This window comes from Corythoichthys intestinalis, chromosome 15, assembly GCF_030265065.1.
Source record: "Corythoichthys intestinalis isolate RoL2023-P3 chromosome 15, ASM3026506v1, whole genome shotgun sequence".
Lineage (NCBI taxonomy): Eukaryota > Metazoa > Chordata > Actinopteri > Syngnathiformes > Syngnathidae > Corythoichthys > Corythoichthys intestinalis.
This window is the reverse complement of record NC_080409.1, coordinates 36,325,156-36,342,921: the sequence shown is the minus strand read 5'-3', so window position 1 is coordinate 36,342,921 and position 17,766 is coordinate 36,325,156. Positions and strand designations below refer to the sequence as shown.

At 37.6% G+C, this 17,766-nt stretch overlaps 1 protein-coding gene across 4 annotated transcripts in view; it reads left to right on the top strand.

The window, feature by feature from the left end:
* Positions 1-17,504, top strand: part of mbip (MAP3K12 binding inhibitory protein 1) — a 55,420-nt gene extending 37,916 nt beyond the window's left edge. For 3 of the 4 annotated variants that reach the window (XM_057859514.1, XM_057859513.1, XM_057859515.1), the window contains 8 exons: positions 4,243-4,359; positions 4,541-4,711; positions 6,180-6,276; positions 6,520-6,585; positions 11,704-11,859; positions 11,921-12,018; positions 16,562-16,600; positions 17,323-17,504. In XM_057859514.1, coding sequence (XP_057715497.1) covers positions 4,243-4,359; positions 4,541-4,711; positions 6,180-6,276; positions 6,520-6,585; positions 11,704-11,859; positions 11,921-12,018; positions 16,562-16,600; positions 17,323-17,430 — 852 coding nt within the window. In that variant the 3' untranslated portion in view covers positions 17,431-17,504. The remainder of the gene's footprint in view (positions 1-4,242; positions 4,360-4,540; positions 4,712-6,179; positions 6,277-6,519; positions 6,586-11,703; positions 11,860-11,920; positions 12,019-16,561; positions 16,601-17,322) is intronic. The other variant, XM_057859516.1, reaches the window with a different exon arrangement.
* Positions 17,505-17,766: the final 262 nt, after the last annotated feature.

Genomic DNA, 17,766 nt, shown 5'->3' with positions numbered 1-17,766 from the left:
ACTAATTCTCGAAACACAAGGCGTACTTTTCTTCAGTTTACTGAGCTCTCAAATTGTGGTGAAATATACAAATGAATACATTTAAAACGTTGTACAATTGTATTTTTCCACGTGTGATTAGGTTCAACAGGATAGCAGTAGCACCATTAAAAAGTTCGCCAAAAACAAAACACACATTTTCATTTCAAATTCAGTATACAAACTAACTAAAACTTACAAAGACGAATGTTAGCCGAGGCTAAGCTGGGAGAGCAGCTTCGTCGAGATTTTATGTCTCACAGCCGCTGAGAGAGAGAGACAAGCTGGAATGAAGGGGGGAAAGAAAAAGAATCGCGTCAAAGATCGCTAATTGAGAAAGGAGGTCTCACTCCTCACTTTTTTTTTTTTTTTAGATGAAACCTTTCCTCAACAATATTTACATTTTAACATTTATAAAACTAACTTATACATTTTTAACTGACTTATTAACTTATGAATTCTTTGTTCTTTTTAACACAAAGGCATGGCATCATGTAGACTAGAGTTGACACAGTGCAGGCATGAAAATCTCTCACCTTTCGGCGAAATTCGCCGTATTGAAGTCAAAAAGGGCGACCTACGTGAATTGCGTAGATCCGAGGAGAAATTCTTTTTGGGAGGAGGGGGGGGGTCGGGAGGTTTTATTTAATTATTATTATTATTATCGTCATGTGATTAACTTAGTACGTAAACTGAGCACTTAAGAAATCGTTCTTTAAAAAAGTGACAACTTGGACAGTCAGCAAATCCTTCTAGATGCTTCGCTGACGAGAACCAATCATCGGCCCAGGCTGCGTTCCATTATTCCAAACGCGCGCACTCCATACGTGTAAATGGAGTGCTCGGAGAGCCTTTGGTTGGATCGCAAAGCTGCGAAAACAAAAAGCAGGCCTCACCCACACCGGGGCAGACCAGAGCGCAGCATACACACTTGCCTGTATTTGCCAGCAGATTGAATTTGGTGAATAATGGTTTCAATCGTTTTCACATTTTGCGATATAAAAAAGTTACTGCCATTCGTTGCAGCTTGCGTTGAACACTGCCAGAGCTAGCCAAATCTCCCATGAAAAAAAAATAGCTCCCGTTAAATTGGCGTCAAGCTTGTGTATTTAGCGGTAATATAAATGAAGAAACACACTGTTGAGTCAAATTAAGCGGCTGCTCTCGGATGGAGGGGGGCGCCTCGTATCGCTCCCGTTGTTCGCCTGAGACGCGTTATTTTCGGCTGGGACTTGAGCTGACAGCCGGTGTCGGCACAACACCGGCCCGACGAGTGGTAGGAATGACTCTTGCTTCTTAAAGCTTTTCAGAAATACAGGGATCCCTCGTTTTTCGCGGTTAATGGGGACCAGAACCCGCCGCAATAAGTGAAAACCACGAAGTAGCGCCCCCCCCTCCCCATTTTTTAAAAAATTTTACATTGGAAAAAAGATACATGTATATAAGACATGCTTTTTCACTTTTTTAACCAAAGTATCATTTATAAATGGTTTTCAAGCACTTCAAAATGTAAGAATTATGATAAGTTTTAAACATGTTACTGCCCCACCGAATTATTTTTAAACAAGAATAAAGTGGTAAGAAAATGCTTGGCTTTATTAAATGCTTCATAGTGAGTCTACTCAAACCCTCTCAGGCTTTGTTAAACGGTGATTGACACATGTGCAAAGTTTTTCTTTTTATATATATTTTTTTGTTTGAAGCAACTTATTTGATTGAATAATAAAGACACAAATGTCCTAGCCAAAATGTGGCCCAAACACAAAACAACATTACTTCAAAGGAAACATTTGTTTCAATCAAGAAAAATAGTTTTCAAATGCTTTTTTGTCTCAAATTTATTTTTGCTATCAAAAACCATTTTTTTTTATTGAAGTGACTTTTTTGGGATTAAAAGTATATACTGTATTTTGATTGAAGCAACTTTGTTTTTGATTGAAGTAACTTTGTTTTTTGATTGAATAATAAAAACACAAATCTACCTCCATTGTTATTGAGAGAAAGAAATTAAGAAAGCTTTAAAACTAAAAGCCACTAGGGAGTCTTTTTTTATTTATTTATTTATTTATTTATTTTATATTTCATTACATAGACATGCCTCTTAGGGAAAGGAGATTGAGGGATAAAAAAAAGGAGTTGGATGAGGCTGCTAAAGGCAGTGGATACCTCATCAGCTGGGTGAATAGCATACCTAGTAAGAACAAGTTTGCAAGGATAGTCGGGTATTAAATACAATTATAAACGCAATTACAATGTTATTTTTCTATAAGATTTTATGTCATTGCTTTATTAATCATTAGGTGCTAGAGTTGTTAAGTATGGATAATAATGAAATAATAGTTTTGAGAAAACTGCTGTTGGTGGCTCAGTGACCATCTGATGTGGTTTGTTTGTTCTCAGATGAACAAGTTGAGGAAGGAAATTTTGATGCAGAGGTTGAAGGAAGAAAAGAGGCAGACTGACTGAGTCACAGCCAGAAAGTGTTGATGACAGTTATGATTTCTATTCACTGTTGCCCCCTCCCAATTAAAGTATGTCACAGTCGCAGCCAATTATTATCTAAAGCTGGTTAAAATTGAAGTTATGTTGTTTTAAGGTGTATTAAATACTTGTTCATGTGCCCCTTTTGATCTACGAGCACCCGCCCCTCCACCGGTCTCTGCACGGCCCTGCTGAAACACAGTGTGGGTCGACAGAGCTCAATATTTTGTTGGGGTGTACAGTGTACTGGAACATATTTCCTCCACACCCTTCTCACCTTTTTAACCCCTGACCCATTTTCATGCCTGACAGTGGCTGAAAATGGCGAAACTTCACTTGAGCTTCCCCCCTCAAAAAAAGTCATGCAGTATATATTTTTAATTTTATTTAGAAGTCTTTTTACTTTTTATACCAATTATTTTGTTCTTACTCTAATATTGAGCAACTTGAGCTGTGGCTGAGGGTATAGTCTAGGTTCTATTTATTTTAATTTTATATAAAATATTTGTTATTTTGTGTTAATTTATTTATTTTCACATTATATTCATGTTCCAATTTACAAATATGTTTTGAAAAAAAATCCTGTTCTATGGAATTTTTTTTTTTTTTTTAAACCCATCTCAAAATTTTGGAGCTATAATTGCAATACCGTGATACCGTGAAACCGCGGTGTTTTTGCCCACGGTTATCGTACCGTGAAAATCTCATACCGGCACATGCCTAGTTGAACTAGATGCAAAATGACAGACAGCATTTTTAGGTATATATATTTTTAATAAGATCTAAAGGTTTTTTGAGTGAAAGCAGTGAATTAGTCTTTTTTTAATTCTAGTTACATCTGAAATGCAGTTGTTGGCTGTTTTCAACAATATACATCGAAAATAAAGACATTGATAGACTGAAAATGGTTCAAGATTAGATGAAATGTCTTGTTTTCTCATGTATATTTATAATTGCTCTTCACCTAACAATATATTTGTTTTATCCGATTACTCGATTAATTGATAGAATTTTCTGTCGATTACTCGATTACTACAATATTCGATAGCTGCAGCCCTAAACTGGAATAGGATCCTGCAACCATAACAAGGATGGGCCGTGTTAGAAAATGGATAAACGTTTTGTTTATGAACAGAATCTGTAACAAATTTCTGGTGCTAAAATGAATGGGAGTTTTATAACCGCAAAGTCTGAATTGTGCCAAATTAGAGATAATGTTACACAGTGCTAGCTGGGATCTCCATGCACTTCCACCATACTTTAATGGTGGATGCAATCATTGGATTTTGGAAGCCGCTATGCTGTTTGACATTAGAGCTGATAAACGCGAGGGAAGTTTGAAGCAATTATAGATGACGTAGGGGGGAAAAAGAACTGGAAGAGACACTTGAAGTCTCCTTTCAGATGTGGACCAAGTATATAATAATGGTAAACATGATGTCACTTATGTCTGCTATGAGCTAAGTTTAAAAAAAAAATTCGCACATTCACTCTCCATACAGAAAAAGCGGTACAATTTGGCCGTAAATATCCAATAAATTCTTTTTTTCCTCAAAAATCTGAAAAATGACTTAGTGGTTTATAAAAAGCCGTTGATATGACATATTATGAAGAATATTAAAAAATAATTAAAAAAAAAAAAATTGAACATTTTTAAGTCGTTAATGTTTACTGCAATTACTTGAGGCAAGGTCAGTATTTGAATACCATATGATCCATCGCTTGTCATACACTGTGTCTCAGCTCAGGATAGGTGACAGCGCTTTGAGGGTGGAAGTCAACATGGACGATTTGAGCCCTCAGTCGTCGGACGCTGCTCACGCTTATGACTGTCTACAGCGGCACATCACTAAGCTACAGGTACATTACAAGCTGGGTAAATGTTTTTAATATAGTACATGATCATATTTCATTGCCTGTGTAAATGATCGCTGCCAACGCTTCTAGTTCAAATAGATTAGATGCCTATTACCATCAATGGCAGCCAATAAATTAAGAAAAACTCTTATTTAAAAGTACTGCATGTTGTCTTTTCATCCAGGCCATATCAGAGAGCCTTAAAACTCTGTCGGAGTCTCAAAGTCACGTATCAGCAGAACCTGAGACGAGTGACGCACTGTCCTCGCCTGCCCTAAGAGACTTGACTTGGCTGCCGCCCCTCCCCGACGCGGATGCGAGCGTCATGGTACAGATCCGTGCCAGTAAGACTGAGGTCGGTTACAGTTATGAATAATCATCACATCATTAACCATGTGCGGCGAACGCTCGTCCCGAGAAGCGGCAGGGAGGGGGTGCGGAGAGGGCTCCTTTAGCAGCGCGGTCGGCCGGGAGAGACCGCGTCGCTTGGAGGGCTTTGAGAGCGAGGCCTGGTCCTTGATGGATTATGAAGTGGATGCTCATTACTCTCAGATTGGATGTGGATGGAGGACAAGAGGCCCCATTCTGTTGTGCATTTATTTTGGTAGCCAAGCAAACAGTATTCGTATTCCATCACGCTTGTGGCCGGTGTTGTGTGCCTACCTGGAATTGCAGTTGTCATTCGGCATAGGGCTACCACGCTTAATCGACAAATAATCGATTGTTAAATTAGTCGACAACTGTTTTGGTAGAAGAGTAATCGTTTAGATGTTGTTGACCTTAGAATTGTCCAAATAGGATGACCCTCCTAGTCAAAGTGCAATGGACATCTGCAGCTAAGGAGCTAATAGTAATGTGTTCTTTTAAGTATTTATTTAAATTTTAATTTAAAATTTGTAATTTAAATAAAGGGTTAAAACATTAAATATAGTCGGTTAAACATTAAAAAAAAAAAAAAAAAAAGTTTCTTCCTTTGATTTTTTTTCCAACTAAGAACACATATTTTTTAATTTGGTTATATAATTAAAAATAATTTTGATGCATATTTCAATTTTTTAAAAAAATCCAATTGTTTTTGATTTTATAAACAATATACATTTAAACTTTAATCATGCTTGTTGATGATTGTAAATAACCCCCACAAAACATTTTATAAATTTCAAATTTTTCAATTATAAAGAGAAAAAACAATTCATATTGTCACATTTCTTTTAAATATTTAAAATGGTTTTTAATATTAATACATTTTGAATTAAACATTTTAGCAAAAAAAAAACCCAACAAAAACAGAAAATAACAAAAAATATTCCCAGTCCAAATGGGTTTGGTGTTTTTTGCTGTAAACGGCAGCTAAAGAGTTAATAGTAGTTATTCTCTTATTCATTTATATACATTTGAACTTCTATGTTTATTCATGAGTTTAAATTAAAAAAAAAAAAAAAACGAGAAAAAAAACAATAATAGTCTCATGCTTTTATATTTTAAAATTTTTAAAAAATTTTGATAACATTTTCAAATTGTTTTCAATTTGAAAAACAAAAAAAATCTTTAGAATTTACCTAATTGGAATATATATACAATAAGTATCATGCGTTGGATATAGATTTATTGATTTAATCACAAAAAAAAAATGGTCATGTGTTTAGTTGTTGTATTCTTAGTCTCAAAACAATCTTTTGTGACAGCCTTATTCCGCTTCATGTAAATTGCAGCGCCCCTGCGCTCCCGTCCACCCTTGTTAGGTTATCATTACAGCAGAAACACAATTTTTCTTTAAAGACCGATCGATCCGTCACCAGTCATTATGTGTGTCGTCTCTCCAGATCGAGCGCAGGATATCTGCATTTATGGCGCGCAAGCAGATGGAGATCAATGAAAACAACGTGCGCGAGTTCTGCAACGTGATCGACTGCAATCAGGGTGAGCGAGGATGGTTGGGAGGGGGGGACGAGGGGGGGGGGATTGAACGTGTCAGGGTGTGGAGTGGGAGCCTGCGCACAGATTGCCAATGTTTGGGAGAGAGCTGATTTCCAGCGGGCGAGAGGTCAAGCTGAACTGAGCCGGAGTAGCTGACGGCCTCCCAAAACGAAATGGGGGCCGTCATGTTATTGTGTCTTTATTCATGTGATTTTGTTGGCCGCATTTGTTCTCCTTCTGCTTCAGAGGACAGCTGTGCTAGAACAGACGCCGTGTTCACGCCGTTCCCCGGATTTAAAAGCCACGTGAAAGGTGGGAACGGAACATCAAAATATCAGTGGTTGTGCATTTACTACACAGAGAGAGGTTGCGTGCAATCACCAGGCTCATTTTGTCCTGATATGAAAACAATTTGTCCCGTAGGATATGAAACGATGGAATCAGAAAACTGTTATCGAATGTGCGAGTGATATTTTAAGTCTAAATAAGAAAGCAATAAGGGACATACGTAATACAAATCAATAAATAAGAACTTACAAAAGTCACAGTTATGAATTCATTTTTTTTTCTAACTATGGCTTCCACAAAAGATTTTGATCGCTGACTAATCAGGTGTTATTACCTGTTACTTTAGTCTGGGTTTTACAATTTAGTAAGAAATGTGCCTTAGAACTAAAAATTACGCTATGATAATTAGGACTATGAAAATTGTGTAACTATGATTTTCAAAAGCAAACGCAGATACAGTGGTACCTCTACTTACGAAGTTAATTCGTTCCAGGACCTTGTTTGTACAGTGGGGCAAATAAGTATTTAGTCAACCACTAATTGTGCAAGTTCTCCCACTTGAAAATATTAGAGAGGCCTGTAATTGTCAACATGGGTAAACCTCAACCATGAGAGACAGAATGTGGAAAAAACAACCCAAAAAATGACATTGTTTGATTTTTAAAGAATTTATATGCAAATCATGGTGAAAAGTAAGTATTTGGTCAATACCAAAAGTTCATCTCAATACTTTGTTATGTACCCTTTGTTGGCAATAACGGAGCCCAAACGTTTTCTGTAACTCTTCACAAGCTTTTCACACGCTGTTGCTGGTATTTTGGCCCATTCCTCCATGCAGATCTCAACTAGAGCAGTGATGTTTTGGGGCTTTCGTTGGGCGACACGGACTTTCAACTCCCTCCACAGATTTTCTATGGGGTTGAGATCTGGAGACTGGCTAGGCCACTCCAGGACCTTGAAATGCTTCTTACAAAGCCACTCCTTTGTTGCCCTGGCTGTGTGTTTGTCATGCTGAAAGATGCAGCCACGTCTCATCTTCAATGCCCTTGCTGATGGAAGGAGATTTTCACTCAAAATCTCTCGATACATGGCCCCATTCATTCTTTCCTTTACACCAGGGGTGTCCAAACTTTTTGCAAAGGGGGCCAGAATCGGTGTGGTAAAAATGTGGGGGGCCGACCTTGGCTGACATCCTTTACGTAGAACAATATATTTATGCAATATATTTTAGCAAGCCATTCTGTGTGTCACATTTGCTTTATTTATTTATTTTTTTATGAATAATTTCCACAAAATCTTGCAACTAGCCTTTGTGGCATTCTTTCATCTCTTGGGCTCTTGCGAAATACTGTTGCTGTAAAATTAAACTAGCTTTAAGTTGCTTCAATTTCTCGTTACGTATCTTCCCTGTAATCTTGTCGTACATGTCAGCGTGTCTTGTTTAGTAATATCGCCTCACATCGAACTCTTTCAAAACAGCGACTGTCTCTTTGCAAATGAGGCAGACAGTTTTTGCGTATTTTAGTGAAGAAATAGTCCAATTTCCACCTATTCTTGAAGCGTATTTTAGTGAAGAAATAGTCCAATTTCCACCTATTCTTGAAGCGTCGGCCATCACAGTCAACTTTTTTGTTGTTGTTGATTCTCGCCATTTTACAAAATTGGGAGTAAAGGGTCACATGGGGTAATGTTGCTTAGAGTGCTCCTGCCTTTTAGTGAGTAAATGAGGAGCAGCATATAGTGTGTAAGCTACTTCATATGCTGGTAGCAGTACTGCTGACCAATTTATTAGGTCTGTGTGCGGGCCAGACATGACTGATTTTATGACACAGGCTGGGGGCCGGATGAAATTTGACCACGGGCCGCATTTGGCCCCCAGGCCGCACTTTGGACGTGTCTGCTTTACACAGATCAGTCGCCCTGGTCCTTTTGCAGAAAAACAGCCCCAAAGTATGATGTTTCCACCCCCATGCTTCACAGTGGGTATGGTGTTCTTCGGATGCAATTCGGTATTCTTTCTCCTCCAAACACGAGAACCTGTGTTTCTACCAAAAAGTTCTATTTTGGTTTCATCTGACCATAACTCATTTTCCCAGTCCTCTTCTGGATCATCCAAATGCTCTCTAGCGAACTGCATACGGGCCTGGATGTGTACTGGCTTTAGCAGGGGGACAGGCCTTGCGGCGCATTGTGTTACTGATAGTAGCCTTTGTTACTGTGGTCCCAGCTCTCTGTAGGTCATTCTCTAGGTCTCCCCGTATGGTTCTGCGATTTTTGATCACCGTTCTTGTTATCATTTTGACACCACGGCGTGAGATCTTGCATGGACCCCCAGATTGAGGGAGGGAGTGGTCTTGTATGTCTTCCATTTTCTAATAATTGCTCCCACAGTTGATTTCTTTACACCAAGCGTTTTACCTATTGCAGATTCAGTCTTCCCAGCCTGGTGCAGGTCTACAATTTTGTCTCTGGTGTCCTTCGACAGCTCTTTGGTCTTGGCCATAGTGGAGTTTGGAGTGTGACTGACTGAGATTGTGGACAGGTGTCTTTTATACCGATAATGCGTTAAAACAGGTGCCATTAATACAGGAGCCTCATTAGACCTCGTTAGACCTCGTTAGAAGAGGTTAGACCTCTTTGACAGCCAGAAATCTTGCTTGTTTATGGTGACCAAACACTTATTTTCCCCTCTAATTTGGAAATAAATTCTTTAAAAATCAAACGATAAGATTTTCTGTTTTTTTTCCACATTCTGTCTCTCATGGTTGAGGTTTACCCATGTTGACAATTACAGGCCTATCTAATCTTATCAAGTAGGAGAACTTGCACGATTGGTGGTTGACTAAATACTTATTTGCCCCACTGTAAGTCAAAATGGTTGTATGTCGAGCAGGATTTTCCCATAAGAATACATTATAATCCCATTAATTCGTTCCAAATCCCAAAAACCTACATTAAATCCTAATAAATACTGCTGGTACTATTACAAATGGCAATTACACATAGCAAAACAAATAAATTCTAAATAAAAATCGGAATAATAATATAACAATTAATCCTGTAATAGTGTAACAAATAGGGTTCTAATGTGGCGGACATTTTCTTCTGTACCTGAACGCACCGCGTGGCTGACGTCACCTTTTTCCTTGTTTCACCAGCTGTACCAAAGTTTTCGAAACCTGTGTTGATTTCTCTCTCAAGAAAATCCGCCATGCGTCCGTCTGCGGTACTGTCATATCAACATATTTCAAGGATGTCAACGGATGTAGAAACATATGGCGAGTCAAATTTTATGTCGTGTGTCGCAGCGATCATATGTCGAAGTACCACTGTATCTCATTTTGATCAACAACAAAGATCGTCATCGATAAATGCATAAATAGAGAATTATTTATAAATGTGATAATATATTAGTAACGAAAATAAAAGTATTAATAAATAAGAATTAAACCTATTTAAAAAACAGTATTTACAGTTTTGTCCTTTTTATTTTAAAATATTAAGCAAAATTCAAAACAAATCTGAAAAAATTAAAAAGAATATTTACCGTATTTTTCGGACTATAAGTCACAGTTTTTTTTCATAGTTTGGCTGAGGATGCGACTTATACTCTGGAGCGACTTATGTGTGAAATTATTAACACATTATTAAATCATTTCACATGTTATTTTGGTGTTTTGGAGTGACATTGATGGTATGGTAAACTTGTTAGCACGTTCTTTATGCTATAGCTATCTGAATAACTTTTAATAGCTATGTTACGTTAACATACCGCCCACGTTCGCATTTTGTTGTTAATGCATCATGTAACATTATCATACTGTTAGGGCTGTCAAATTTATCGCGTTAACAGGCGGTAATTAATTTTTTAAATTAATCACATTAAAATATTTGAGGCAATAAACACATGGAAAGAATGACCCGTTCATGCGTTGCCTCAAACGGTTTAAAACGGCGCCATTTTAGCACATTGAGACCGAAAAGGCAGAGAAATTCGAGTAGACACAGCTTCATTGGACCGTGCCTTTTATTGGCTTAAGTAGCCACTACTAACAGTCATGGTTGCCCAATTTCCCATCATGCATTTGGGTGGAGCAAGAGACTATCTTTTTCTTATCACGCCTAATTGAACACAACGCAAAACACACTGTATACCATTTGCAGCCACCACTGACAGTGATGGTTGCCCAACTTCCCATCCTGCATTTGGGCCGAACAGTTAGGTCTCTACAGTATCATTTAGTGAAAGCACAACAAAAATAATATTCCTATATTCCTAATATTCTTGTGGATTTATTGTTGTAATAAACAAATATAGTACTTATGTACAGTATGTTGAATGTTTGTCCGTCTTGTCTTATCTTTCCTTTCCAACAATAATTTGCAAAAAATTTAGCATATTTTAGCGATGGTTTGAATTACGATTAATTATGATTAATTAATTTTTAAGCTGTGATTAACTCGATTAAAAATTTAAATCGTTTGACAGCCCTACATACTGTACACTTATTCAGAATGTTGTTCTCTATTGTATTTTTATTTGAAATTGCCTTTCAAGATGACTTATCTATTCTATCTGTTGGATTCCATCAAGTGAATTCCCCCCCCAAAATGCGACTTATTCTCTGATGTGACTTATATATGTTTTTTTCCTCATCGTTAGGCATTTTATGGCTGGTACGACTTACCCAGACGATACCCAGTTGCGACGTATAGTCCGAAAAATACGGTAGTTGTTTTTTTTCTATTGTTCGTTTTATATTCATCATTGTTTGGTAAAAAATAAATGGAATATAATTATAAAATAACATAAAACATCAACAAATTCTTTTATTTTTTTTTTTATTTAAAAATGTAAATTTGCCCCCCCCCCCCCCCCCCCCAAAAAAAAAAGCGCAAAAAAGCATATTTGGACAATTTTCTCTTTAAACAATGAATTATCAAAATAGTAATTTGATAACCGATTATTTGTTGATCAATCATTGCAGCCCTACCTCTCAAATTAATGGATGTGTGATCAACCTGACCCACCTCTTTTTTTAAACAAATTTTCTGTTCATAAAAGCTTCAACTGCACTTTAAAATGTGAAAAAAACTTTAGCAGCTTGACTGATGAAATGAATTTTCGACTGTGGGCCACAGTCACGCGAGTGGTGAACACGCATGGTCCTCAAACCTGCACCGGAGGCCAAGGAGAAACTGGGGATCAGGCACGAGGCCCGGCGACGCACGGCTGTGGGAACCCAGCCATCGAGGAGCGACTCAACAACATCGAGTCGCACCTGAAACTCCCGACAGGTAACTCAACCCAAATGCAATTAAGAGCAGTTTGACTGATTTTTTTCATGTATTTCTGCAGCAGGCCCTGTTCCTGTGAGCGTCTACCAGAGGCTAAAGAAGCTGGAGGACCGAATCCTCCAATTGGAAGGACTTTCGCCAGAATATTTCCAATCTACGGTAAGAATAATGTCGCCAGCCATTCCGTGTGGGCTTAATTTAAGGTGATACAACAGTCAGTTCCATTAACTTATTAGCTGCCATTGACTTCAATAAACATCCAATCCATTTTGACTGAAAGAGTCTAGCACTGAATGATTGTTTTCGGCAGGAGCGAAGCTTGGGAGGGTGCTGGTGGCTTGCACCCAGCCCTGGTCCTCTAGGGGGCCCGGTTTGCAGGTGTAAATAGTGCCCGGGTGGGCGAAGGGGAGTGTCTCAGTAGGATGCATGACAATGCATTGAGATTTCTTTGTGTGTTTAAATGGGCATCAAACTTTTCTGTAGCCCCCAATGGAAATGAAACATGATCATTCAACGCCAGGCATCACAGCCAATGAGCAAGGAACTCAACTGGTTAATTGCAATCTTAAAATATTCGTTGCTGCCCAACCCTAATATAAATACGGAACATAAAGCAAGAAAAAAATGAAGAATGGTCAGTCATACATCCAATATTTACACTCGTGGCTCATTGGAAGTTTTGAGACTGCCTTTTCAAAGTACGTTCAAGATGAGCCGCACCACATCCCCTTATCTCCATGCCGCCGTCACTCTGCACAGCGCAGCATGCCACGCTCTTCAGATGCTTTTGAGATGCGGCATGTTTGAGCGAGTGCAGATGTTGAGTGTTTCTGTATAAACTGATGGGGTCTTTTCTACTTAGAGTACCACTTTTTTTAAGGGGAAGGAATGATAAAATGTGTTTTGGGAGAGTGGTTGCTAAAGAAACTCTACGCAGTTGTCCCACAAAATATTACTAGTTAGTCGGGCTGCCACGATGAATTGAACAGTAAATATTTTCCATAGTCCTAAATGAAAGCAGACTAATTATCTTTGTGCAAATTCAAAATAAAATGCAGTGGTACCTCGACATAGGATTTGACGATTTATGACAGCGTCACAATGGCGTACCGCACGCAGGCTATTTTTAGACCGTGACGTCGCATCGTAAAGCGGAAGTAAAGCCGAAGTGGGACATTATAGACCCGCCCTCGCGTAGACACAACGTAATTTGTGCTACTTTTCTCCGGTAATCTTTCAAAAACGAACATGCCGATCACGCATTGCTTTTTTGGAACTTGTAGAAACGACCCTAGACATTACGACACAAGAAGGATGTTTTCTTCATACGTTTCCGGAAACCAAAAACACGGGAGGAAAAAATGTGAAGACCGAATCAACTTGCGCGGACTTTTAACACCAGCTCGGTGAATCCATTCACATTTCATATGCAGTAAACATTATGTTGAGTTGGCATGGTCTTTCAGAGGACAAAGAGGTAAGCCATTTTTATATTTTTAACTTATTTTTTTAGCGTAACGTTGTGCGGTACTGCTTCTGTCTGACAATGAATGACCTGAAAAGAATTACAATGGTATCTGACTGCCACTGTTACAGTTTCTGTTATATATATATAAAAAAAAACTTTAGTAAGGGGGAAGTGTAAATAAATTATAGAATTAAGATGTGTTATCGATGAAAAAATTAAAAGTCTTCGTTGGCTGTCACTGAGTAGCATTTGCGATCGCTACACAAAGCTAACTAAATTACCCCAAGAACGGTAAGAGACGTAGGAAAACCAGAGGATATATAAGAAAGACAGGGCTAATGGTAAAGGATAGCTTGTTGAAACAGGAGAATGTCATTGTCAGTCGCGTTGATAAAAAAGCTAAAGCTATGCTTATGTCGGCTCGTTTTTTTCGTCTTTTTCAGCCTTCGACACTAAAGCCATCTCTTAAACTTAACATTTTTATGTTCTTCCACATCTTTGCCAGTCAATTTGGCACCAGACACATCATTTTCGGAGAGAATTGGTAGGTTTAGCTCTGTAAACATCTCCTCCGTACATGATTTCCATTCATTTCCTATTAGGGACAAACGGTGGCTTGTCCCTACTTAGCAACAGTAGCTAATGTCATGAATATTAATGAGCGGAAGTGACGAGTTGCTTGCGGTACGCCATTCCATTGTTTTCCCACAAGACGGACGCAAGGCAGATTTTCTTGAGAGACAAATCAACATGGGTCCCAAGAAGGTTAGTGCAGGCCGTGAAAATGAAAAATGGTGACTCTTACCATTGAAATTAGGAAGGAAATGATACAAAAATATGAGCATGGTGTGCTTGTGAGTGAACTGGCTCGACAATATCAGGCATGAAAATCACTCACCTTTCAGCGAAATTCGCCATTTTGAAGTCAAAAGGGGTGACCTACGTGAATTGTGTAGATCCGAGGAGAACATTTTTAAGGGGCTGGGGGGGGTCGTAATTCCATCTACCTAACTAACGACATGTTTTATTGAAGTTGCTAAGCCCGTCGCAATATGCAATGAGTTCATTTGTCGCAAGGTAAATAAAAATGAGGGCGATAATTTTCACGGCTGCGTTTTATCACCGCGTGCGTGCATGCTTACATTTGTGCGTCCGTGTAGAGAACATATGAGACTGCAGTTCATTTTACAGATGTTAATTGGTAATCAACACGCTGTAGAATTACAGTTCAGACATACAAAATAAGGAAACACGTATATTAAACAATATAAACATTAGCATTGCTACATTGAGACTAATGGGGGGAAAAAAAGACAACCTACTTTAGCCTGCTATAAAACATTGGCAGTCTTGTCCAAAACGCAAACCTGCGGTTAAAAGGTGACACTTCAAACATTAAAAATCGCTGGTTAACAGCATTTGCAAACGAAAAAATGAAAATAAAAAAAGTCAGAGTGACACCACAGGCAATGACGATAAGTGCTTTTTTGCAGAGTGTGAAGCTGTTAGCGGTTTAGCGAACGTACTTCCGGAGAACATATCAAAATAAAAGCACGCCACGTTCCTATAAATAACAATTTCTGGAGTTAATCCCCCATACTTCAGAATTAATACTATAATATGTAAATACTATAATACTACAGAATTCTGATTTTACACTAAGAACAGCTTTAAAATGACACCCTTTTTGAAAAATATGATTGGCAATGACTAATTATTATACTATTATATATATAGAAGTATACTATAGCATTAATGCCAGATATATTTTTTAAATTGTTTTGAATAATGTTGGAAAGGTGAAGTCAGTGTTCTGAATCTGTTTACATTGCATTCTTTTGCACTAGTAAATACTATCAACATTTGACCTCATTGTTTATGTGTGACTAATTATTGTTCTTTACATGGTTATTTGTACTTTAATAAAGAATTTAAGTGTTTTTGTGAATTAATAAGCGTCAACAAAAATTTCATTGCTAAATTAGTAAAAAGTCGACTAATCGTAAAAATAGTCGGCTGACTAATCGGGAGAAAATTTGTAGTTTGGGACAGCCCTATCGGAACATATTTCCTCCACACCCTTCTCAGCTTTTTAACCCCTGACCCATTTTCATGCCTGCGTCTCCTCGGACCACCGTTTGTGTATCTATAAGTTAAGGTGACAATAAAATCGCTTTTTTGTTCATTTGATGTTGTGCAACACAACACGGCTACTGTCCGCCGTAGCCAATGCCAACAACAACAACAACATGAAAAAAAGTAAAATATTCCCACTCTACCGCACACAGTGCATTCAGAAACAACATGCAAAACACAACCACCACATTAGAAGCTGATTCGTTACATTATTATTATTACGGTATTATTATTATTTGTATTGTATTCATAATTTATTTGTTTTGCTATGTGTGATTGTACCAGCGGTATTTTTAGGGATTTAGCGGAGGTTTTTTGGCTGTTGAACGAAATAACTGAATTATAATGTATTTTTATGAAAAAATCCCTCTCAACACATGAATATTTTGACTTTCAAACCAGGTACTGGAACGAATTAAATTTGGATGTAGAAGTACCACTGTATTCGCAAAGATCGGCTTTTGTACTTAAAAATTACATCGTTATATGGTATTCATAGTCCCGCTTTTCTCTGCAGAGTTTTTGGTTCTAATCCATATTTGCAGCTAAAATGTTAAAACCAGAGTTATAAAAATGACATGTTATCTAATGTTAAATATGAGCTGATTGGTCAAATAATCACAAAAATAATCGATGAATAGTTGAGTAGTAAAATAATAGTTTGTGGCATTCGTGTTAGTTAATAAGGGTGTAAATTATGATATTTGACTATTAGTCTTCCACAATTCGATTCAAGGGCTTTCGATCTATTAAATACTTGATTGTGGACACATTTAATGCAATCCGTTACCTTTCACCCAAAGCAATAAGAAATACGACACAAATTTTATGTTATTGCCAATTTTGTTACTGAAAAAAATCAGACATTTGAATGAAAAACATTGCTTAATCTAGAAAAATGACCACATTGTTCGATGACTTCGATTCGTTTATACTTAATTAATCAATATATTGATTCAGGTAAAAGAAAAAAGAAAAATCCCACAAACCAATTCAAAAACAGGGTTCATTTTTCCTCAGTTTGGCTCAAGACAGATTTTTGGGGGAGGAGTTAGGAATTAGTTTGTCAAATGTAAAGGTGTGTATTTTATTTTGTAGAACCTCCCACACAAGAAACCCAAGACGTCACCTGCTCAGGTATGTCTAATTTTGTTTTGTTTTGTTTAGGGCTGCAGCTGTCGATTATTTTAGTAGTCGATTAATCGATGAGCTAGTTAGTTCGAAAAATCGAGTAATCGGATAAGGAACATAAAAAATTGAAATACCTGAGGTGAACCTCAAACTTTATAGAAAAATAAATAAATGAGGATCTATGTACAGCAAAAGAAGAATTTTCTAACTTGTATAGCAAAAGTCCGCTAGCTTAAATGCTATAAAATGCAAACTTTTTTTTTGTTTTTTTTTTTTTTTGTTTTTGTTTTTACAATGCTCTTAACAAATGGTTCGGACACATATTCCCACAAAAAAAGGCTAAATATACCTATAAACTAAATTACGAATGTATTAAAAAAAAGAATTAACACAAACAGAAACTTATCTTATATTGGTCTTAACAGGGAGCAACTGGATTCAGCCATGTGAAATGAGGCAGATTAGAGGTAGTATATCCACCCAAATCAATAAAACTAAATGCAAAAACTTTCAAAACAAACCATTAAAGCGCCACTTTAATTACACGAATACTCGAAGCAGCAAAATTTAATTCGAATCTTTTTTTCCTAATCGAATACTCGACTTAATCGATTAATCGTTGCAGCACTAGTTTTGTTTTTATAATTCGATTTTCTTTTAATTTTTGTTCCTGGATCTTTTTAGCTAATTGTTGTAGGAGTGACTTATTCCTTAATTTTGCCCTTCAGGCATGCAGTCTTACCGAGCTGGATGAGAAGATTAGTGCGATGAAGGCGGCATTGCTGAAGAAGGCCAGTGAATTTGGGCCCGCATATGGGTCTGAGTACCCGCTTTGACATGATCTGAGGTGACTGCAAAGTTAGCTGTAATGCCCCCCTTGTGTAAGTAAAAGTAGATTTTGAACTTAAAATGTTTGACATGTGGTTCATTTTCCAAGGATTGAGAGTTTTTCTTTCGCTGTTATTCATCGTCAGTGATTTGCCTCATAGACAAGCAGACAAATTAAACAACCTATCTGCGCACGTGTGTGCACGCACCACAGCGTGTACGCTAATTGGGAGGAAGCTGAGCGAGGGCACCTGATTTTGCCCGACTGCTGTGTTGCTGATGATCAGCGCTAATGGTTGTCATTATGACAAATGACCTGATTATGGCAAAACTTGTTTGCGAAA